Source organism: Nesoenas mayeri, assembly GCF_963082525.1.
Source record: "Nesoenas mayeri genome assembly, chromosome: 6".
In the NCBI taxonomy this organism is placed as follows: Eukaryota; Metazoa; Chordata; class Aves; order Columbiformes; family Columbidae; genus Nesoenas; species Nesoenas mayeri.
The window spans coordinates 22714532-22739897 of NC_137545.1; the positions used below are offsets into that span (position 1 = coordinate 22714532).

The 25366-nt window shown below is 36.6% G+C and overlaps 1 protein-coding gene across 1 annotated transcript; it reads right to left on the reverse strand.

Moving 5' to 3' along the window:
• Positions 1 to 4807: 4807 nt before the first annotated feature.
• On the reverse strand, positions 4808 to 25205 carry HAT1 (histone acetyltransferase 1). The gene is made up of 11 exons (XM_080346926.1): positions 25142 to 25205; positions 23947 to 24018; positions 22237 to 22312; positions 20395 to 20515; positions 14370 to 14549; positions 14027 to 14148; positions 13422 to 13526; positions 12962 to 13068; positions 10350 to 10501; positions 8922 to 9038; positions 4808 to 5162 (listed from the first exon to the last, which is right to left on the reverse strand). The coding sequence occupies exons 1-11, from the start codon at positions 25146 to 25148 to the stop codon at positions 4995 to 4997; spliced, it is 1227 nt and encodes a 408-aa protein (XP_080203052.1). The 5' UTR covers positions 25149 to 25205; the 3' UTR covers positions 4808 to 4994.
• Positions 25206 to 25366: the final 161 nt, after the last annotated feature.

Consider the following 25366-nt stretch of genomic DNA (forward strand, 5'->3'; position numbering starts at 1 on the left):
TGCTGTTTCTTCACTTATTGCAGACACCCAACTCGAGGTTCTATGACAACAACATACTGCATAAAGCAATCACACATTAGTTCTGGAGTGAGTGTGCCTCTGTGTGCCTAGAGAGAATAGTACACTCACATCTGTGATGAGTAACTCACTATATTTTCTTGAATTGTCAGTGAAGGAGAAAAACAAAGTGCTCTAAGTTAGCTCAGTCTCTCTTATGAGAGTCAATAAGTATTTCCTACTTAGTGGAACAAGAGGCAGTATTAGAGAAAATAAAGTGAACATTTGGCTTTTGTCTGAATTCACCAAAATTCCATTTTGTAACAGACTGAAAACTGTTTGAGGGCATAACAAAATGCAGAAATTGGAGACAATACTAGTTATGCTGCTACCACCTTAAGTACCAGGTTATTTCACAAATACTTGTTGGTACATGCTATCAGTTAGACTGGATCAATTCCTTTTGCATATCAGAAACCAAGGGGGGAAAAAAATCAGTCAAATTACAATACATTACATTCAAAGATAACAATGGTGAACGGTCATTATTCAGTCATCTCTATGCTTAGATGGAGGTTTACTCCTTCTATTAAGAAATATAAATAACAGATACAGGCTTGTTAGGAGCTTTATATCAGTAAAGTGAGGATGAGTATTTCAGAAAAGGAGAGACAGACCACATCCTAACACAGCAAACCTGAAAAATCAAGTGTGTGTGTGGTTTTTTTTTTTTGAGAAAACAAATATATGTGACAGATACTTGCTTATGAGATAGAGATTTTAATATTTTACCATGCTGTCTTTTTATCAACTGCAAGTCCAAATTACCCTAGCAAGCAATGTTTCACAAAGCAGTAGCATAAGAAAAATATTTTTGCTTGAAAGCTGAGATCTCATACTTTTAGGTGATAGGCTTATGAATATAATAGGTCTTTCTAGCTCTAACAGTTTGATACTGATGAAATCAGGTCAGAACTGACACTGGTAGAAAAGGTAAAAATGGCAAAACATGCAGCATAAGATTTTCAAGCCTTCTAGTGTCTGACAGTCATACAATATGATAAAGGAAAAGCATAAAGAGCAACAAAGTCTCAGTGAGAGACAAAAGGGGGTTGAAAAAGTGATCTGTATAAGCAGACATAAATCCTTCGTATAGACATTATGGGCTGCTTACCCTCCTGCTGAGATTGCAAAAAGAGACAATAGGTCAGTCTTGAATTGCCTATACAGCCACATAGCAGCTTTGTGTGTTGTTAGGAGGTATGGACATTTGCTGCCCAAGATACTGCTTCAGCTACATAGACCTATATTCCTCTTACTGCATCAGCTAAAGTGTCCTTCAAATTCTGCAGCTTCAGGATGCTTGCTTTCTCCATTCTGAAACTATAGGTATTCTGTTCTATTTCTTCAGGTTATTAGTTATTGAGCTAGAAGTTGTTTTCTAGTATCTGCAGTAGGTAACTTTTGTGTTTCAAAATACATGAAAGGGAACAGTTTGACCTCTGTTTCTAAACAAACACTTTTCAGAGCTTACCTCTTAGGACAAAATCTTGGATTAGTACCATTGACAATAGGTTTGCACAGAAAGAAAATTTGTCTCTACCAGCTGAATGAAATTCATCATTTTAGATACTTGACTGAATATTCTTAAAGTAGATCCCCTGCTGCTGTGACTGGATTGGTAAGTGACAGAAGGCCAAACCAGCATCCTGATGCCAGTAGCATCTACAATGAAAAACTTTAAATATACTTACAGATTATATGTACATTCTGAAAATATTAAAATGCACAAAACTTAAAAAATGCTATATCACTATGTTGCACAAAATTCTGCTTGAAGCTTTAGTGAACTGACTGAAGAATCTGAATTTAACAAAAATGCAGAAAAAATAATAAATTAAATCACATAAACCTATTATTTTTTTGCTCTAAATTCCTGTTAGTATGTAATAAATTAAAAGAACAGCAGATTAAGATAAGAAACCTAGGGTAACAGATGGTAAATTTGAACAAAAATAGCATTTATCCAGGATTACTTTAGTGCTGTATTGTGTCCAGAATAGGAGAGGGCTCTAAAAACATTCAGTTTCAGCTATCCAGTTCCAACACTGCTTAACATCTAGAGATTAAAACTTGCAACTAAGCCTCACCATTCATCAGCTCACAAACGCACAAAATGGGATCCCCCCAGTACATAACTGCAATTCTATATAGACAGCTGTTATTAGTGCACAGGTCTTCTCTCAGCATGCAAAAGTCAGACAACACTGGTGACAGCTATGCTATTTAGTGTGCTACACTAACAAGTATTTGTTTAGATATAGGAGGTCCCTTTTCGTCATTAAGTTCATACAGAAATATAAGAGTTACACAAAACTTAAAGTTTTATTAACAGTATTAAACTTCTTTATTTCATAAATATGACTCACTGAATAGCTGGAGTGTGCACTTCAGAGACAAGAATCCTGCAGCTCCCTTGTAGGTGAATTGTGTTATGCTGTTGAAAACCATGAACAAAGTATCCAGGCTGGCAAGACAAAAAGCTCAGTTTGTCTAGTAGCATCCACTGAAACACGAGTGCTTAGTCAACTTTACCATGAATGCTCAGTCTCTAAAGTGTTAGTTCAAACAGACTCACCCCAAAGGCCCAAACTAAGCTGCCATATGCTCTCCAAGCAGAGGTGTCAGTAGAAGGATCACTGGTCTCTAGCTATCAGATACAGTATTGCCTTTCTCTCTGCCAAGGGCAAGGATAGTCCAGACACTTCTTAGACCACATCAGGAAAAGTCAACAGGGCTAGTTTAATTTGCTGATGAAAGCTGTTTCAGATAATTGGCTTAATTAACTGTAATGGATCAGGGAGTACTCGCCTGGTCTTTCCAGGCAGCAGTGCTGCAGAAGCTGTGATCTGCTGCAGGATGGCAGGATTCAGAGTTTCTACATCTCTAAGAGGCTGCTTATTCATAGCTTTGGTACCAAGAATCAGTAACAAGATAGTTCCTGTAAACTGGGTCATAAGTTTTACTGTCCACAGGCACATCCCAACAGCTTAGAATGTTCCCAGCCCATCCTGGAATGAGAACCCATGCTCAGCCAAAGATCGCACCTTCACCACTAAGGGAAGCGGAGGTGCTAGCTCACCTCTTTTAATAGTGCTAACATAAAAGGAAAAAAAATATTCCAACAGGTCATGAAAAGTTTAATCTGCCCTAGCCACTGTGTGAGAGAAGTTTCAGTATTTGTCTAAGGAAAGCAATTTTGTTCTTTTGGCTCAGTAATTCTTTCACATCCACCCCACACCATCAATTGACTACATCAACCTTCACTACCTCGAGCATCAAACCTACATTTCATGACGCTTCTCAGCCCTTTTGGGACATCCACATAAGCTGAGGGTGATGAAAGCAACAGATATGCCAGACTCTTCTGCTTTTTTATGCTGCCCCCAGCCAAAGAAAAGTAACTTATGAAGAGGGAAGCAATGTCCAACCTCTCTAAGTGGGCAAACAGCCCATCAGGCAGCATTTTTTTCTTGTTAGCCCTACAGTTTCTTAAAAGGCATAAGCTTCTTCAGGAGTGGTTTCAGCCTTAGTAACAAAAAAGCTCAGGCAGTGTTAGTGTAGACTTCCCAGACACCCAGGTATCCTGGACCTCCACACAGAAATCAAATGAAAGCACAGTTCATCTTTCCCTCTTCTACCTTATTACCACCACCACCCAAACACATGTAATAAGAAACCAAAACCAACCAACCAAAAAACAACTCACCCCAATTCCCCAAATCCCAGAACTTACCTTCAGGCTTACTACTACAATCAGAAGTCTTTTAAAAGAAGTTACTATTGAGTATAATAGCTTTGGATACTGCAGTAGATGAATGACATATCATACAGACCAGATATCCTAGCCAAAAGAATCAAAACTCCTAAAAAGAATTTAATAGAAAATACAAAATAAAAATCACAAGAGGTATTAAACATTTGGAAAACACCACACTTTCTCCACATCTTATCAGATGTTAGTAGAGAATTGTCAGTCTATAAACTCCACTTTAGAAAGCTGGACCTGAATTCCATTTGGACCATGAAATATGGTTAATAATTTTCAATAATCCTTATTCAGATTAAGTCCTTTTGATTACAAATCAATTCTAAAGGTTTAATAAAATATAGCAGAATTTATTCCTTTGAGGGACCAGAGACAAGATATTTAAGAACTAACCTCAACGCTGAAAAGTAATGCATAGCAGGATGGAGTCAAGAAATTATATAAAGGCACTTGCTTCCGACAGATTTTGATGTTTCTTGTGCTAGCTAAAGCAGAAGTGCTTCTGGAGTCTTTACAGTGTCTTGGCTGTTTCCCCAACTGAGTTTTCCCAACATCATGAACCTGCAAAGTTCAGGGTTTGAAAAAGAATATGCTCAAGCCCCTTCAGAAGCTTGAGCAGAATGGGTCTGATAGCTTATGGGAGCAGGAACCACTTCTAAGAGACAGTAAAGAGCCCACACCGACAAAGCATCCATCCAGACCACAGAACCAGTCCTGTAACCTGCCCACATCACATTAAACTGAAGAGCACACTGGCCCTACACAGTACAATAAATCCAAGCAGAACAACCTGAGGAAGATCAAGTTAGGAGAAACTTATGAGAAATGCAATACTTGTATTGGTTAGATTTATGTATTAACTTACTAGTCAGATATCTATTAAGTCTTGAGGGAAAACAGAAAGGTAAAAGAAAATTAATACAATTGAAGTGATAGTGTATCTGAGAATCTACATTGTTTATTTCAGCAATAAGTGCCCCCAAACCTGAAGTACAACATTTAAAAATCTACAACAAAAAAATAGAAAATATTCAAAATGCACAGAAACACAAGTCACTTTTAATGTGATTAAAACGTCACATGAGATTTTTTGCAGTTAAGTGGCAATTAAGGATGTGCTTTATAACACTGTATATAAATTTGCAAGTTTTCTGTCCAGGCAGGATCCTCATGCTTGTGCAACTCGTTCTAGGACTCTTCGATAATCTGAAACAAGCTGTTGGAAGCTCTCTTCTAACTGTTCATGTTGCATGTTCAGGTCTATTTGGTTCAACTGATTCGTCAGCTCCTCTGGTCTTAAACACCTCCTCATCTTGGCAAGTTCTCTCTGTTTTTTCTAAGTAATCAAACAAACAGTAGTTTGAACACAAACAGTAATAATCAATATTATGGTATTTCATTTCATTTATTCAATTTCAGTATCTAGTTCTGTAAGTTGTCCCTAACTCTAAGAAAAACAGTAACAGTGTTTTATTAGGACATCTTTTCTGTTGAAGTCTCAGTTTTTGTATTATCAATAAACCAGTGAAGTAAAAAATGGTTTAAAAGTCTTTCCTTAACCAAACTCATGGTACTTCTGCTGAATATGTATGGTATGCCAAACAAGACTGCAGAAAATTGACCAGGGTACTTAGTTCTGCGCTGACATTAATCACACTGGGGTCCCATTACATGGCTGTTCAGCCAACTAGTTTCCCTGTAATTGACTACAAAAAAAAATTAGTTTCAAGCCTCCTGTACACAGAAAACATTTCACAAATTGTTACAAATCATTCAAGTTACTGGGGATCAATGGTAACAGCACTGAAATGCAATAATATTTACAAACATACATATTTGTACAGTGAGGAGATGCGAAGTTTCCCTCACTGTGTCACACATGATGTTTTAATCTGTTTCTTAAATACAAGAGCATTGAGGTGTTTTTCCTTTCCCAGATTTATTTATACAGCTGATATCTATTTCTGAACTGCTCAGTTCCTTAGTAACCTTCCATTCTTCAGCCTTCTCTCACTTTTAAGAAGTGAAATGTTATATAGCATTTCAATAAAAATGAAATATATGCATTATGTATGCCTGGCATCTTATCAGTAAGTATTTGCAATGCCAATGGAATCAGAGTTTGTTAAAAACAACAAAATTTTCCCAAACAATTCCATTTCTAGCATCAGTCTCAAAATAAAAGTCCTTCTCTAATTTTACAACTATCTCTCAAAGGAAAATTTGTTTGCTCTCTCTGATTCATGCTGAGAGTCAGGAGGAGGGACTGCAGAACACAGTCAAATAAGATCAGAAAAACTTTGATAATCTCTCATAGACCCCACAAACAGGCAAAATTCAGTTCAGAAAGGGAGGTTGTTTATTAGAATCCTTGTGAGGCCTCCAGGTACATTTCTAGTCAATATTCAAGAAGCATTTCTTTGTAGAAAGGAAGCCAAAAGCAGCACAGCAGCACAAAAAACTTTTCAAGTTTGATTCATGTTAGCTCTATCTAGTCAAAATTAGTAAAATACTCAAAATGTGATGAGCTGCACAAATGAAAATAGAGATGAGTATCTCCCGAGCAAGCTTCTGTCTCTAGAAAATCTAAAACCTCCTTATTCTAGAATAAATCAAAGCCTGCTCAATTAACAGGAGTATTTGTTAAGATTATAAATATTAGCTTTGAAAAAAAAGGTGTCAGCTTTTAAATACCCATTACATGTGATACTGTAGCATTAGGTCATCTTTAATATCCAAATTCCAGGTAAAAAGCAAACTCCCTGCGTGTTTTACATAACCAGTTTTTTCAATACCCACTTCTCTCTAAACATACTACCAGCATATCCAGGTACATCAGCGACATTTTACCTGAGCAGTTTCAAGAGGACTTATTGGGAGTGAGTTATTGAGTTGGGCAGAAAAGTATATTCTGCTCAAGTAGCAAACCCAAACAAAGCATTGTTGTTAATAAAAGCAGCACAGCAGTGGTGTTTACTTCCAAAAGGGATGACATGAAGCAGAGACATGATCAAGGAGACACATCTAGCAGCACAGGCCACTGAAGAGCATAAGAAACAGTTCTTCGGAAATGGAGAAGCCACAGTGAAACTGAAATTTCGTAAGGTGCTCACCCTCTGAAATACCCTAGAGTGATGCCCTGGCCACTATGATACCAAATCTTTTCTCTCCTGTATCAGTCACACTTATACAGAGAGTGACATAGATGGCTGTATCAGTCATTCCAATCTCATGATGCTGTATACAGGAAAATCTCAGTATTTTTAGCAACAGCCTCCTTGCTAATGTGAAGTCTTCAAGGGGAATAGATGTATGCAGAAACCCCAACTGAAAACACCTGTGATACAGTTTTATTTCTGCTACTGTTAGCCAGGGAATAGCTGTAAGATGCAATATCATTTTTACTAAATTAAGGTAGTGGTAATTGATAATTATTCTACATCTGTACAGCACTGTTCAAATGAAGCTGTAAAGTGCTTTATATAAAAAAATGATAGCAGCATTAGAGTACGCAGTAATATTCCTGATTCTTTATTAGAATCTGTTCCCCTCCCCTCCAAATTACTACACACATTAGAAGATATTTTAATTGCAGTTCTGAAGTTTTTGAAAACAGCACCATGACTAAAATTTATTGGAAACATTGTTTAAAACGAGTGTATGAGTGACCTGCTTTCTACACAGAAATACCATAAACAAGATGGTTGTATTTCAGAACATGCAACTTAAAAAAAAAATCAAGGAAAAGGTGTTGGTTGCTTTAAGGATTCTTTTGAATCCTCATTGAAATAACTGAAAAATTAAAAGGGCAATATTCTGAAGTAGCAATGCTGCATATTTAGCAATACAAATATCCATTCATTATTAGTGAATTAATTGCATGCAAAGACTGAAGTGGAAACTATTGCTAGAAGCACCAGAATTGAAGCTGCTTATGGCACTCTGGATTTCCCCCATATGGCTTCAGCGCTGAGTGAATGAACTGAAACCATCTAACAGTCCTGTTAGCTGAAAAAAAAAAATAAATCACAGCCTTATTTGTAGTGGACACTGAGTGAAATTTAGCAAATGAGAGAATACACTCATGAAGGAGAATAGAAAGTGTTTGATTAAGGTCCTGCCACTCAGCATGACATGGTACTATTATCTCCGGATCAGGCAAGCATTTAATACAGTGCTGGGTTCTCATTTCTGCTACCAGCCCGCCTCAGCCCAACATGAGTACAATTAAAGTTTTGCTGTTTTGGTGTAACATGGTAAGCGCTGCTTTATGAAGGCTTGCAAGCTAATCACGGTATTTCTCATACTTTCCAAAACTTTTCCAGAAGGGCTTCAGTTTGCTTAGTGAGCACTTGATTGAAGAAAGTAGCTAACATCCTAGTTACAGCAACAAACCTAGATTTGTTTGTGGGCTTTTGACTCATAATACAAAGACTGATGCCATTAGCAACTAGGATTTTTTTTAAATCTGTATCTCAAAAGATCAGTTTATGTCACACAGACCAACCATACTGAAGATCCTGAGAAGCATGCTTAATAGGAACTAAGAAAATTACTTTTTACTAAGTTTAGTACTCGCTTAAACTTCACTGCCAAAGTTATTTTATATTCCATCTGCATGACATCCTATATTGATATGGCTAGGTTACTTCTAGCAAGCTCTTTTGTAAAGATCTAGTTAACAAGTAGAAAAGGAATCTAAACTATACATAGTCTGCAGTGTAAACTTAGTACAGCATTTCTCCCTCTTCAAATTTTTGGCTTGTCTATTTAAGATACTTTTAACCTTTTCAAGAAATTGACATTTTTTTCCCCTTAAGCCTACCTGGGTAACATGCCACTTGTAGTTAGACGACTAAGCTTAGTAGTAACTTTCTGCAGGAACTGGGCAGGAAACAGAAGCCAAACAGAGGATCTTCAGCACTGCTGTGTATGAACAATCTCTGCATCTGTATATGCGTCTGTTGAACACTGCATAACTAATAGCAGTTGATTGGCAACATAATTGGCATCAACTACATTTATGGAAATGAAAGTAAAATCAAGTATAATTAGCCTTGAAATAAACATTAAATTATACTTAAGTAATATATACCTTATAGGGACCAATCAGTCGTCTTTTAATGTCCAACCGATAACTTCTGGACTGTTCTGCATCACCCATATCTGTTGCACGCAATCGGAGAATTTCATAAACGCGTCTTGTGTGTTGCTAATGAACAGAAAGAACGAAAACCAAGTCTGAATAAAGAGATCACTCAATAGAACTCAGAGTAAAGAACTATTGAAATATTAGAGTAGTTCCTCAGCTTAACAGAAAACAGTCAGAGGCTTGGACAAAGCCTCTGTCAAACTTGTCCTCCCATCTGGTGGGTTAAATGAATACACATTCTTGTTTCTCCTTCAAAACCATTCTCTTCTGTGCAGCCAGAGTCTGATCTCTAAATGTTGCACCAGCTGTAGAGGTGCTTCAAGGACCTGCTGTAAATGAGCAGCAGAAAGTCCAGAAGCCAGAGTCCAAAAGTACTTCAAAGAACTGAATGATTAAAACTACACTGACATCAAGCTATATTTTACTAAACAGTAGCTACTTTGCTAATTTTAATAACCTCCTCCTTTACTGCCCTTCACAAGGCCCCCTGGAAGTTTTAAAATATTGTTGTTTCATTCTCATATTTAGAAGTTTTCTGTTTACTGGGGAAGAAAATGAAAGGCTTAGTACACAGCCAAACTGACATGCTTTTGGAAGGAGGATCAGCTAGTATCACATCTGGGAAGAAAAAAAAAATTCATGCTGGTACTATTATACCTTACTATTAAATGTTGCATCTGTAGGAAGACAGAATTTAAGGCCAAGTATTCTTTTGCTGAGCAAGAGAACAAAAATAAGATGGTTTGTTTGCTACACTAGCACATGTTTAGGTACTGTTATAAAAACCAAACCAGCTTATTTATCCTTTCAGGTTTCAGATATCAGACATAGAAGGCTCCAGATGTAGCTTCCTTATACAAGCTGTACGATTCTAATGAACACATTTGAATGTGGCTTCATATCCCCCAGCTCTCAAGTCTCAAAAAACTAATAAAACCACACTCAAATACATTAAACGACTCTGCCTTTTCACTACCATACTCACTAGTAAGTTTAAGCATTCACTGAAGAGATTACCAGCAAATTTAGTTGTTCAATTTAACTGTTCAGTTCTCCAAGTTTTTAGAGCTGCCTTAGTAGTAGCAGCTGCTTGCTACTTTGGTGCTCTGCATTCCCAAAACACTTGCTATTTGTATAGATACACTTCAGAGAAATGGAAACAATGTCAAATTCTATTACATGAAGAGAATTATTAGGTTCAAAAAAAGCATTTATCGAAAACCATGAGTTAGGTATCTCCCTTTCGGAGACATCCTAAAAATCTGCTGAAATAAGCCAGAGTGTTTAAACTACAAGTCTACCTCTATGTTTAACTGTTTTTCTACTGGTTTGATAAGAATATGTCCAACTGCAACCGTTCTGATTTAATACCTTGTTTATTTTCAGTTTTTGTTGAGCTTCGGTCACCATTTCCTGACTGAAACCTTGCATTAACTTTCCTGGTGAAAAGCAAAGCAAATCTTGACAAAGCTTTACGAGAACGAAGTCTCTCAGCTTCACATAGTTTTCAGATGGATCTTCAGCTAGAAAGAATTAAAAAAAAATACATGGTTAATATCAGCATTATTTGTTTTCTCATATCTGATAATTACAAAGAGCTACAGAAAACAAAAGCAGATACACTATTTGTCAGTATATAAACAACTGTGCTTAATCATAACTACTGCTATCAAAGTTCTAGATGTTTGACAGTAGATGCTAAAGAGACTGCAGAAAAAAATCTTCTAGTACTTTGTGTATGCAGCACTGTACAGTACTATACAAACATTTCTCAGAGGCTGACACCACACATTTAATCAAATTTAATTCATTGGGAAAATTTATGTATAAATATTTTCCTCTGTATGTTCCATCTATTCTCTATTTGCCAGAGTAGTAAGACTACCAGAACACAGAAACTGTTATAATGTGGAAAAACTCTGGTGAAACTATCCTACTGTATACAACTAAAGTACCTGAAGACAGGTATTGACAATGAGTTAGTCTTTGTTAGCAAGGAAGACAAGGAAATCTTCAAGGAACTAAAGTACAAGCTTATGCAAAATAAAAAGGCTGAAAGGACCTAAGTAAAAGCTCATCACAGCTAAGTTACGCTACCATTTTAAGCAAAATGGAAGTAACTATCAAATCTCTTGCTCTAAAAAAACCCCACCAAAACAGAGAACTAGCTTCCATGAACCTCAGTGCATATGCAGGGTCACATATGCAACTTTGTTCCCACTTTAAAACTATGCAGAGGGAAAATGTTTACAATGTTGTGAACATATTTCTTTCATTGTAGAACTTACTGCTAAACAGCTTATTTCCCAGCTGTGGGGTTTTTTTAGCTTTGAGGGCCACTGTAAATACTTGAAATTTGCAGTTTGAGGATGATCAAAAGTTAGCAAGTTACCAAGAAGGACTGGGATAGAAGTCTTTGCTGTGTTATATGCAGCACTGCACAAATGGCAATTTATTTTTTTCAGGTTGGAGAATGCTTCTGATGATTGTATCAGCTAAAATGCTTTGTGCTTAAGTGGCCTAATCTTGCATGGCAAGTCTTATAGCATTTATTCTGCAAAAAAAGGCTGGAGAAACTGTACTAAAATTAATTGATCCCATTCCTTTGCACTCAGATTAGTTAAAATAAAGATGTGGCAGCATCAGTAAGCTCGATCAGCATACATTTTGCCTTGTGTCAGTTAAGATGACAAGCTTTAAGCAGAACAAAATATATGTTATAAATATGAAACTCTAAAGTATTTTTTAAAGCATTAGCTCTTTCACAAGTAGATCTTCATTTTCTCTTTTCAGAAAGGTTATTGGGTGCTACTTAACTAAATATCTTGGCCATTTCAAGTTGCCCAGCCTGGTTTTCTTTCTCAAAAAGGACAATAATTTTGTAAAAGCTTTAATTTCCATAGCTTGCAATATTCTACATGGCATTCAAGTTTTCTCCTACTTCATTCCATAAAGAAATTAAAGCCTATTTTAGCACACATTTACTGTTTGCTATGACCTCGAGTTTAAGGCACTGAGCCATGAACATGTCACATGATTTATGCAGTACCAAGTTAAGTCCTTATTTCTCCTCAGCTATAAAAGCTATGTAAAGCTTTGCACTATTAAAAGGAAATAAGTAAACGCACATTATATCCTGTTGCTTAAGAAAGTATAACTACATTTACATTCCTATGAACAAGTTTAATATTATGAGCTGGATTAACTTACATTAGGATTATCCTGCAGCAATGTATTATGAAAGCAACTGTTCTGTTGTATTTTAATTAGAATGGTAGGGTTATTTCTAACAAAGATGAGGTCTGAGACAGCACCTAGAATTGAATAGTCATGTTTGAACTGCATTTCTTCTTACATTGGACTTGAAACCACAAGACAGATGTCATGTTTATGGCCATTTTAAAGTTACAATTGTATGCACATACACCCTTGTTCACTTCTACCATTTCCTCAATAATATTTATTTTTAGGTATTTATGCACACATCTTTAGTATCATGAGTGCCTTCAACCAGCAATACATACTCCTGGAGCAAAATTCTCTACAGATTTTTACTGACTGAAAAATTTTGTCTTGCATACTACACAAATATGCTATTTTAGTTTGTTTCCCTGAACCATCCCCCAATTTTGAGTTTTGGCTAACAGGAGTAAGTTGAACAAGGAATTTGACAAAGCTTGATCTCTTGGCAAACTCAGCTGTGCATCTCACAATAAAATGGCTAATTAGCTGGTAATCCGTTCATGCTAGGGACTGAATTTTCCTGGTGTGCTGTTCTCCAAGTAAAGGATTTAAGGAGCTACATTATATACAGTTCTTCTGTAAACCAGGGCACTATTAATCCTGAACTGAGCTGAGGCTAAATCTTCAAAAGGCCATTTCATTCTGACAAATGAACATAAAAGTTAGTTTGCAGGCTAACAACCTGCAAATCCTGCAAGTTTCTTATTAAACAGGTGGACAGAGTAAAAAATTTAACAAACCTGTTATATCAAGTACTGTTGGAGAAGACATATAGTATCTATGAACAGTTTCAAGAAGCTGAGCACCATGGCCTTCTCCTTGGAATGGTGGCAAGATCAGCATTTGGCTGCAGACAAAAGAATGTCTTTCCAGTTTAAATGCATGCATTTGGTAACATCATAAAGTAATGGCTTAAAAACAAAATGGTATTCCATTATAAAGTACACGTAACAATCTTCATGTTAAAATATATATATATATTTTTTTTATTTTTTTACAGTCTTACAATTGCTAAATATTCAGAATTTGTTTGAGATTCCCTCTGCTTCCAGAAGGGAACAATGAAATAAATCAGTGCATAGCCAGCTAATAATGGGGAATTTTTTAAACAAATCAACACCATTATAAACAAGTATTGGGAACTTCAGCAGTTCCCTCTTCTGAAATAAAAGGCAAGGCACGAGTTACGCCGCCAATTACCTTACACGTGGCCGGGTTTTGTCTGGGTACACATAGTAATTATAGACTGTCATGTAGCCTACGGTCGCAAAGAGCGTAGCTCCATCCTTATTATACTTCTCAAATCTGCAGATAAAACAGAAAGCCAAGCAGGTCAATTACAGTCGCGCTCCCATGCAGTGTCCATTTTCTTTTCCATTCTCCAACTGAATTTTCAGTGTCAGCAAGCTACTCTGTGAGGGCCCAATGGGTACACCTGCTATGTTCTGAATGTACAATTCACTTAATTGGTGTGCAGCAACTTGGATAAATCAGGCCTCTTTACAGCACTTCAGTGCACTTGCCTATTATAAAGATGAATAGGTGGCAAGTAAAAGAAAACACAGGCAAAGCTCATTTTACTGTTTAAGCCTACATTCAGGGCTCTAACGGACAACAGCATTTAATTCAGCTCTATTCTCAAGGTTTCCCAAAGCATAATGGAGAAAAACTCAAGCCTCACAAACAATGGTTTTTCTTTCCTGGGAAAAATATCATTATACTGCTCCAATAATTGGCCAGCCATAATTAAAATGCAGGCTTTGTGGAGGTAATAAGGTCCACTGTTGCTTTAGAACTGTACTTACACTAGAAAGTAGTTCCATCTTTCATCATCTACATCAATAAAGCTAGCAGTTTCAATAAACCACATCAAGAACGTCTGAAGCCTTTCATGATATTCTCGAAAGCCTGGACATGTCATGTCAGCCTAGGGAAAAAGCCAGGAGAAGTCAGGTGAAACCTATCACAGATGTAAGAGGAAAAAAATTACGCAAAACCTAATTAAATTATCCAACAAAAAAGCATGTTTATAGTTATTAATAAACTGGTGAAATTATAGTATTTATATACTATAGTTGAAACATCATTGAACTTGCATCACTTTAATTTGGTTGCTAAGAAGTAGAAATTTCACTTATTTTTTCATACCTTGTATATCTGATATGTTATATCTTCACCAGCTTCCTCATTATGGACAGAATATGTGTGTAGCAGCATTCCAAAGGGCTTGAAGTTGACCTCCTTCTCCAGCAGAGACACAAAGTCATCTGTGTTTGTGCAAAAACCAGGAGGAATGATTTCTCTAATTTTACTTTCAACATCATCTGCCTGGAGACAATAAAAACGGGCAGGATCAGTGGAAGATTAGAAAAAGACACCACTGATGTCACTACTGTGCTATAAGAAATTAATATAAAAGAGTTGCTATGGCCTAACTGTAACTAGAAAAATTGGAGAAAAAAAGAAGAAAAAGAAAAAGTAGTCCTGTTGCTCAGCAAGTAAAAGAGCTGTACTGACAAGATCTAAAGGTCACAACCTAACTACTATAAGCATCAAAAAGCTCATAGTTACAGCACACATTCATAAACATCTTTTGTTTAGAGATTGTTACATTTGTTCAAGTAAAACCTGAGAGTGTTGATGGCTACTCTGAAAGTGTAGCATATTCAGAAGCTAAGACTTTCCAGCCAGCAATTCTTTGAGACTCTGCTACACAGTCTTGAAGAACTCAGTTTCCCAAACAAACAACTTACAAGAGGTATTAGGTGGTACTGAACTAAGTGGAGGAAAAGTAACAAACACCAAAAATGGTAGCTCCCAAACAGGAAAGTGACAGCTAGCATACACTCGAATTCTTAGGTTTCCCTGCTTGAAATGCCCGCCTATAGGGTCAGCTACAAAACACATTAAAAACTCAGAAGACAACATCCCACATTCAAATCAAAGAACATTTTGAAAACAAAGTTTTGACATAAAATTATATTTTTATTATTTAAGGATGCTGTCAGCAAGTCTGATCTGCAGTCTAATACACCAGAGAAGAAGAAATATTCTGACACCAAAATTAAATTCAGAGACGAAAATTATTCTTCTCAGATAACCAAAGTGAAAGTTAGAGACCATCAGCTGAGCAGACTTCATAATCCTTTTCAGAGCCCAAAAGACCACTTGATTGAATACATTTACTACTTCTTTTTAACCATGAATATTTGATGAAGTGTCACAATAACGTATTACTGCTTCTCACCAGGCAATAAAACTTAATGAATTGGTCTCAACTTAACAAAACCGTACTCCTCAATACAAGCCCTAAAAGCCTGACATTACATTCAACAAAATGAGCTTACATTCAATTCAAACTTTTCTCTGGACAATGAATCCAGGTTTTTACTTAATGGAGTTTGCCGTGAGTTCAGCTGTAATGTTTGTATTGTATCTATTTCCACAAGGACTGACACAAGAACACTTTGTGTTAACTTACTAAGCAGCTCTTTCACACCGTTTACATGCATGATGGGTATTAGTTCAAAACCAATACCCTTGCTACTTAGCATTCAAAACAGGGAAATTAAGATGCTTAGAACAAAATACACTACAAAAGGCTAATACAACATGCTACTAATTCCTGTCCTTTCAACCACAGTCCCTTAAGTAGAAGCAATGCACCTGCAAATGAATAGCACTTTATCATTCAGTTACATTTTTACTGTAGAGAAAGATGGATGTAGTTCAGCACAAACAAGTTTTATTCTTAATGGTTTGGTACTACCAACATTTATATTTATATTTGTAGAGAGAGCTATTAAGCAGTTAAAATATAGCTCTACAATACTTGGTGTAAGAACCCAGTTAAAACACATACAATCTGTACATCCATTTCATTCTCAAAACAAAGGAGATGCATTCATTGGAACCTTCCCTATTCTTCTTAAAGCAATACTAGTTAAATATATTTTCTTTACATTTACTGATTTAACTGCATGACACAAAATGAGCCATTTTTCAGAATCAATGAATTACATAAAGAAGTAATATTTGTATGGAACACATTTTAGAAATGCTTATTTTTTTTTCAACTGTGCAAGTGCATTGTTTACATAGATCTTCAGTCCATACTGCTGACAAAACTGTAAGAAACCACAACTAAGAAGGTGTAGTGACTTTCATTTTATATGTCTGAAAAAGGCATGTAAAAATAATCTACAATTCAAACAAAACTTCCAAGTATCAGTTCAATAACTCATACTATGTGGAAGATACCTAAAACCAGAGAATATGCAGTATGAAATACGATATGAGTAATTTGTAAATTTAAAGTAATATGGCTCTCCTCACGTTTAAGTTGCTTCACCAGTGATAAGAAGGAAGACAAACTTTCACCTGCTGAATTGCATGCAAGATAATGCATACATCACTGGTTCCCACCATAGAACAATCTTGTTTTCCATAAAATAAAAACAATTAAACCATGTGAACAGAAACTTATCAGATAAAGCAGCAAATAATCCTTCCTAGTTCTATACGACCATGGCATATTTTGATCTAACACCTCCTGAAGTTCTCTCCCCTTGAAGTGACACCTGATGTAATTTAAGAAACTATATTCATCAGTTACTTCCAGCATTAACAAGATTTCCCTTTCTTACAAAGGAAATCCCAGAATCTTCAGTGTGAGTGGTAGCATAAGTTTAAGTGATCCAATTCCTGAAATACTGGAATCTTCAAATATCAACACCATACAAATAACTTGTTTCATTAATATCTGTACTTGCTAATGGAAACATCCGTTACACAGTAGGCACTTTCTAAACACTTCTCTCTGAGGTGTTCATAATCCAAGGAGTTACCAACATTTGTTTACTGCCTTTCCCTTGTGTATTTCTTGGATATTGGTGAGAGTTTCTTTTCTCAGAGCAAGACACTCATACCTTACCAACTGGCATGCATGCACATGATGACACACAAGTTTCTGTTCAGAAAAACAACCCAGGTTGACGATTGCAGTGGTGCTAAAGACAGACAAAGCCACTTACAATGAAGTGTGCAAAAACCTGAACCAAGCCAGCCAAGAGCAATGAGCTTGTGGTTCATGGAAGCATTGCCTGTAATTCTTTACCTTCACAACCAGAATCATGTGAGGTGATGATGGGGAATCTGGTACAGGCTTGTAAATAAGCTTTGTTTTCGTAGGTCTGCTTATGTGTGCAGCGTCTCTTTGTACACTGCTTTTGACTCCAGATAATTTTAATAGAGAGATTATTATTGAACATATGACATTTTTATACCATGTAGATGCTGTTTCAAAGTGGCTTAATTTCAAATAATTACAGAAGCATATTTGAAAGCTGAATTTCTCTAATAATTATATGTATTAATTTCAGTGAGGAGCAATACAGTGATCAGCAGTGTTACTTAAAAAAAAGGACACTCAATATTAACATTACATTTTCATTAACTTTTGTGTAAAGCAAATGTATTAGATCAGCTGCAAAGCAAAAGACATTTATAGTAAAGACTGTTTCAGAGTTTAGTGAAATACTTTCCCCCACCACATTGTAAAATCCAGATGAAAAGGAAGATACTTGAACAGCTGCAAATCTCAAAGCAGCAAGCAATTTGGGGGTCAATGCTATTAGTATTTAGACTAGAAAAAAAGCAGGCTGTCTTCAGATATTTGAAAGAATCAACTCCACCCAAGGGATAAATTCTGTCCATTTTCACTAAATGAAGCACCAACTTCTAGTTCAAAACATGACCATACTTTGCTGAGCCTTCCCCCAACATGGTTTAGATATATCTTTATGGAGATAAAATTAAGATGCATAAATATGACTGGCTCCTGATATTTCAGGATCTTGTATTTTTCCTCATGTTTGAAAAGATCTTGGTGAAAAAAAATAGTGGTATTGGGAGAAATATTTCTGTCAGTCCCTAGCAGAGACTGTAGCAGCTGCTTTAGCAATAAAAAAAACCTTAATATCACAGAATAAAACCACCTGCTGTTGAATGGGCTTGTGTGGATATTTAGATACAAAATCCTAAGTTGTGAATAACTTTGCCAAACATTAAAACTCACTTCTCACTTATAACCAGTTATGTTAAAGGCAGAGGCTGCTGTCCTTTCATAAGCACCATCCATTCACAGCACAGATTACCTGTCATGTATGGCAGATAGTCTGTGTCTTAGTATGATCATCCTGAATGAGCTGAGATCAGCAACCAGGTAACTTAGAAAAGTAAATGTTAATATGCATTTAAATCAACAACCTGCTGTAATTACAGCTTGTTCTCATCTCTGAAAACACGTTTGTATCTTAAGGTGGTTAAACTAATGGCAAATACAAATGCAGAAGATTAATGAGCCCCCTATCTTTTTTCCTACTAAGTTTAGATATAGCCATAGGAGTAGCCTATTTGGATGCACAGTGTTAACAATACCAAGGGAACCACAAGGTAAGTTAACCACAATATTTCAATTCCATCAAAGCTCATAGATACTCTGTCAAGTATACAGAAGCCTTGCTCAAAAAGATCCTCTTTTTTTTTGGTCCCCATATCAAACACTTATGCAACTGGAGGAATAATTCAGTAGAAGAAACTGCTTGAAATAAGCAAGGACTCCAAGCAATCAAAAATGTTGCAGTATGCTGAGGGCAAGATAAGACCTTGTTTACATTGTTCCTTCCTCCAGGAAAGTAAACTGGCTTTATTATTTGTACAGAAAATAGAAAGCATGAGTAAAAAGGTGCTGTGGTGTGAATTCCTGTTGTGACATGATTTTAAAATTATATTGGTGAAAGTTTGGACTGTTTTATTTTAATGATTACTGTTTTGCCAACAGGCTTCCTTTTTTCCCTTATTTTTAAAAAGCTTCTAAAGATTAACAGCCTTGACCTTTCATTCCTAAGATATGTTGTCCTAGCCTCAAAAGCATTTCATACATGTCCAGGCACTTAGCTTGTTGAACTAAGCATATTGTAATAGAACTTCAGAACAAGGGAGGGAAAATCTTTAAAATTAATTTAACAAAGTCGTACCAGTATTTTTTCATTTAGAATAAGCCCTTCCTTGAAAATATTTAAATATACTGCAATGAATTTGAAATTAGGAACTTCAAATACAGCCTGAAGTCATAAAAAAGTTCATTATTTTTAAATAAGCTTTTCTCTTGCAGAGTATTTTGAAGTCATTGCAAACATATGGTAATTTCACACTAAATAGTATTATGAAGATTTATCAATAACCATGTCAATAGCTCTTTCACAAAGAAATCAACTCAATTTTTTCTTATAACTAAGTAAAACTCAGATGACATTAAATTTTCTTAAGGCAGAGACCACTCTGAAAAAGTTTTTCTAAATAATTTTACAGATACTTCCACAAGTATTTAACAGTTACAAACACTGTTAGGAAGACACTTTATTCCTATTTAAGTACCATATACCTTTCTTCAGATGGCTGAAAGACTGATTATCTTAGCTTTTGTGGGATTATCTCAAAATTATTCTGAGAGCATATATGCAGGAGGAATAAAAACATACGTCTACAAATGTTCTATAAGCTTGGAAAACCTGTAGGCAAAAAGAGAAAAAAAAAAATCCAAATCCAAACATCCTGCAGGCAACTACATTATTGTAATTCCTTTAAGTAAGAGATAAAGCACACAATATCCAACCAAAAGTCTCTAATCTCATTTCAGCCTTATTTGCTCTCCGTATAAATCTCATTTCAGCCTTACTTGCTTTCCATATTTGCCATTTGAAGAGATAAGGTCAAGCATCCCAACTCAAGCAGTGTTTACAGAAACCTCCTTTTCCTGCTTACTGAATTCTCTCCAATATAAAAACCATCAATGCTAGTCCTCTTCCTGGAGACTATTCACTTGGGAACGCAGACTTGCCAAGTTGTGATTTTTTGGTGGAACTGACCTTGGTATAGCACAGACACAAGGTGCTAATTTGACAGAACGTTGATGGTACTGCAGTCAAAGGAGGAAAAATGGGAAAATGTATGGCCAATAGAAACTTTTTTCAGCTACCAACAAATGAAGTTTTGTTTGTCTGCTTTTAATACAAATAATGTTTGGGTGGCAAACTACTATACCTACAATTCTTGTCCATATCTCTACATTTTCTTAATAATGTTTTAAGTGCAGGTCTGGTTCTGTCTTTACCTCCACACAGTCAAACTTTTCATTAACTTTAGATGTATATTCAATGCGGAACAGCGTTGACAGGTTACCAGCAATATAGTACAAGAGGATCTTCAATCCCTTGTAGCCAAAGGCGATTTCACTGAGGAAGGAGAAAAGAGGAATCAGGAACTTTATATGAAGTATCACAGCAAAACACTCACATCATAAAGCTTTCATTTAATAAGGTCTGAAGTTCACATCACCTTTCCTAGTGAGGTATACCAAGCTTCCTAAGAAGAAAAGGGAATCAAACTCGATGTGCACTACCTTGACAGAGATCATGCCTTACACTATTTCTATTAGTTATTTTTCTCCTCTAGTGGAGAAATGGAACATCTTCCCGAACTCAGTAAGGCAGCGTCTGTACAATTATTGTGACAGCTGAAGAAAGTATACCTGAAACAGCTAATACTGAATTTATGTACCTCAGTATCTTAAACTTAATGTTTATGTTAATTGATCAGCAACATTCATTAAAACCTACTTTGCAGTGTAATATATTTGGGATACACAACTGCAACTTATATTGTATAAAATACAGACAGATAACCAGTCATAGCAATAGGTGTGTTTTTGGTGGATAGCTGCTATATGCTTATCCAATCTAACTACAACTGAATAAATGCGAAAAAAAAAAAGTATAGAATACAAAAGCCTTCTTCACACTTTGAAAAGATGAGTTGCCTGAACATAAACACCATACTGTTGTGAAGTGTAGAGAACTTATTTTCAGGCAAAAAAATGAACTGCAGAAAATAGTAATATTCACAAAGAAACGGGTTCCTTTTTTGTTATTTTAATGCATAGCTAACTTCATGTTTTACTAAGATTTTTCTTCAATGGTAGCATATTCATAATTTAAAATGTGACACAAAAGTGCCAGAACCCTACCAGGTTGAAGAGTTCTCCCATTACTAAAAATGTAATTATTGTCAAAGATAGCTGCACTAGATGGACAGATACATAGTGATTTCAAATTTGGTCCATCTTTTTGAGACACTCTGTAGTGCAACTAATTTTATTGCAATTAATATAGGTAGTTCATCCTACTTGGAGTACTTAGAATGGTTTTTAAAGGAAATGGAAATTAAGAAACTTAACTACATCAAAAAGTCCACAGACACATGCATGTGGATTTCCCTTAGTGTCCTTTTTTTTTTAAACTATGGCCAAATTGTTGAATTTCACTCTATGAAAATATTAAATGACACTTCAGCACTAGGATGTGGTGGCTAACTTCCATACAATATCAGTGAAAGTCAGCGAGAAACAATTTTTTTCTGTATTCCCTGCATGTCTAACTGGTTAGAAGTGTACATATTGGAGCAAATAAGCCCCTGAATTCAATAGAGTTAACATTCAATGATCTAGAACAGCCAACAATTGAGTTTCCACTAGTACTTCTACATTTTATTCACTAAAAATCCCATGTAGTAGTAAAAAATAAATTGATATACTGTTGCTAAATAGTGGGGTTTGGCACACATTATTGTGAAAGTTATTAGCTAGAATCGATAATTCTTTCCAAATCTTCAAAAAATGTCATGAACACAATACGTATTTAAATAGGAAATTCTGACTGCAAAATCAGGTATTCAACTGTCTGCTAATTTACCTTAGAAACAGCATATAAAATGACTAGAGGCTCAAACCCTATGAGCTAGGCACCAAGGACACTGTTAAACTATATGGTCATAAAACTGAAGTATTGCCAAGTCATTTACAATAGCTTGTTATGGCAGGATTTCTTGTTTTCTAACAATTTGGAAGTGGCTTTCTTCTTCCAGACACATTTCTTTGACTCCAGATACTTTAACTTACTCGTCTCCAAACACTTGATGGCTATACTCTGGATTAAATGTTGTGTTGTCATCCTCCAAATCCTCAGGAAAGCGAACTGTGAAGAAAAAAGAATATGACCGAGTCATCACCTTCAGTTTGTTTATCCACAAATGCCATACTAGATGTTCACACATTCTTCCACTACAGAGTCAGACGACTTCAATTATGAACCTATTATGTTATGCTGGCATACAAATGAAGTAAAGACATGTAGTGCAATTTAGATGCATGCTATCTGATCTGAGGAGATCAAATAATTAAGCAGAATAAAACTGAGAAATTGACACAGACGTACACAGGTATGTATTTCACATATATTCCTGAATGTTACTGCCTTAAACTTCATCTTGAACACCGAGCACCCTAAAGAAGAAAGTGTATGACTGCTTTTATATGCATGTGGGAAATACATGTGGGGGTTTTTTTATGGTACAATTTCATAGCTTCTCATCTTTTCTCTTAATATAATTTGTATGTAGAACACCTACACCCTCTGAAAGCAAAAAGAAAGCTAAAAATATTAGCTGAGATGGGCAATGGGTACCTTAATTAAAAATATTCTAGCAGTCTCCCTGAAACCTGATATAGTAGCTCCTTGGATTTCTAGACAAAAATCACTCATGTTATCTCTCATTCTTTCCTTCGACCTTAGAAAGGTAGAGGACAAAAAAAAAAGTCACTCTCAAAATAATTATTTGAAACAATGTTTAAGAACAGAAATACTTCACAATTACAGTGGCTTAAAGACTTAAGTATATTTTGGCTCACAAGCCTAAGGTGATTGTGTATTAAAAATGCCACTAAACTATATGGAACCGATTGCTAGTAGTAATTCTGGAAAGTGTTTAAAAGTTTCATTACTTTTACTTTCTTAATAAAATATGGCATTTGTAATGCTCACAAGAACAAATTGCTGAAGGGCTAGAAAGATTAAAAATTAGACAGGCATGCTTTATTCTTCAAGTTATTACTGCTGCATGTGAGACATAAGCAAATCCACCAAGATTTCAGTAATTCTGTTAGCATCCTGCATGTCCTAGTAAGCAAATTAGTTACAGAGAACAATAAATAGTTATCAAAACACTGACAATTTTTGTACTCATATTTCACACAATTTTTGTTAAAAATGTCTTGTGTAATCCAGATGTTGTGAGGGAGAAAAGGCAGCATAAAGCCAACCCAACAGCACTTTTCGCTCTTCTGTCTTTCTTGCTTCTATTTCCGCTCCCCCCATCCCGCAAAGAAAGAGGAAAAGGAAAGTTAAAAATATATAATTAGATATTTGTAACCCTACAGAAATAAGTTCTGTTGCTATGGTCACCACAAAGATGACACAGATTTAGGACTGAACCTAAGGGTTGCATAGGGGCTGGAAAAGAAAAGAGAAACTAAAAGAACACAATGAATACTTCAAGAAAATAAGACAAGTAGTAACTCCAGTGTACTCTGGTAACATGCTAATAAATGGTTGATGATGCTATTATTCAGAGAGAGGACTGATTTTTCTATAGTTGTATTTTAATTGTAGCAGCCTCAGCAAAACTAGACTATGTATTCCTACTTTTGTGTTTGTATATTTACGTTAGTGAGTACATACTTAAACCTGTGTGGATTTAATTATAAGGATGTTTCTTAAGAAGGTACTAAAATATGATAGTATCAAATGCACAATACTTGAAGTAACATTACCTAGTTTCAGCTGAATTGCTTCATTTGTATTACATTTGTATTCAGCCAGTTTCTTCTCCATAGCAGTAAGCCCTGAAGAAAAATATTTTTTTAAAGAGTTCAGAGGTATAAAAGTTTGTGTCACTATTATTCAAGGAACATATTTAGAAAAATGTTCTCAAAAGCAGAAAACATACACAACACAAAATCACCCAAAATACTGAACAAATAGGTCAAAAAAGCTACAATATGCTACCACGTGTAAAAGGAATAAAAAGATTAATCTCAAGCACTTCTCTGGAACTAGAAAACAGACCACAAGTATCTCTCTCTTAGTTTCTGAGTAAGAAGGGCACGACAATAAAAATATTTAAATGCTCCAAGTTTTACCAATAAAACATATTTGAAAGGTGCAAGTAAAAATTAATAATTCCATTTAACAGATGCTTCTTTTAAAAAACTACTAACATTTCAGGATATTTCGAGTGTTTGCATGTAGTCATTTTCATAAACAGGCATTCATGAACTACAGTGGCATGTACACCACCAGCAATTATCTAGTTACCACTTGTCTTCTAGAGCATACACAGAAGGAAATAACAAATGAATTGCATCTAGTCTGTTTTTCAAAGCATAACCCAGGGCAGAAGACGTGCCACTTATCATTTTTCAAGTGCTTTACAAATCCAACCCCACCTTCTTTCTAGAAGTCTCATCAGAAAGTTCCTCCTCTAACTTCAGACAGTCAGCTCTAACTAAAAACAATCTTAGGTTTTTGATTCCCTCTCCGCTCCCACTAAAGCAGTGGACACGGAGCTACAGTCTGGGTTACCACTCAGCGTGGGGACCACCAGCCCGCAGACGCCTGCCCAGCAGCAGCACGTCCACAGCAACAGGGGGGCCCGAAGCCAGCGGCAATCCCCACCCAGCCCTCTGATTCCGCGGGCCACCCGCACGGCCGCCCCGAGCTCCCGCTCCGCTGCCTTGCCCCATGCCCTGGGCACAGCGCTCCCAGGCGCAGGCGGCACCGGGGCCCTGCCAGCGCCTGCATGAGCCTGGCAGAGCGGCGCCAGCCGCCCCGGGACCCCGCTCCCCCTCACAGGTCGCCGGCAGCGCGCAGACCTATTGCCCCAAGCGGTTAGGGCGGCAGAGCGGGCCCTGCCAGCGCTCGGAGCGCAGGCGGACGGCGCGGGGCGGGACAGGCCGAGGGACTCACCCGCCATTTCCGAAGAGCGGCGGCCGAGTCACCCGGGCAGAACGAATCAACCCGCGCACCCACTCGCCGGAAATGAACGCATACGGACAACCTTCCGCTTCCGGCCGCCGAAACGCGGCAGGGAGCCAATAGCAGCGCTATGCGAAGCGCGTAACACTCGCGCATGCCCGGCGCAGCTCCGGGCGGGAGCCTTTAAGAAGCGCATCCGCGCGATTGCTCGTTTGC

Excerpts from the sequence above, each read along its gene's own strand:
- HAT1 (XM_080346926.1), bottom strand. Across the intron at positions 20,516-22,236 it reads CATCAAGTGTTTGGAGACGA|TGAAATCGCCTTTGGCTACA; the intron begins GTAAGTTAAAGT and ends CTCCTTCCTCAG. Across the intron at positions 14,550-20,394 it reads AAAAGTTTGACTGTGTGGAG|GCAGATGATGTTGAAAGTAA; the intron begins GTAAAGACAGAA and ends TATTGTCTCCAG.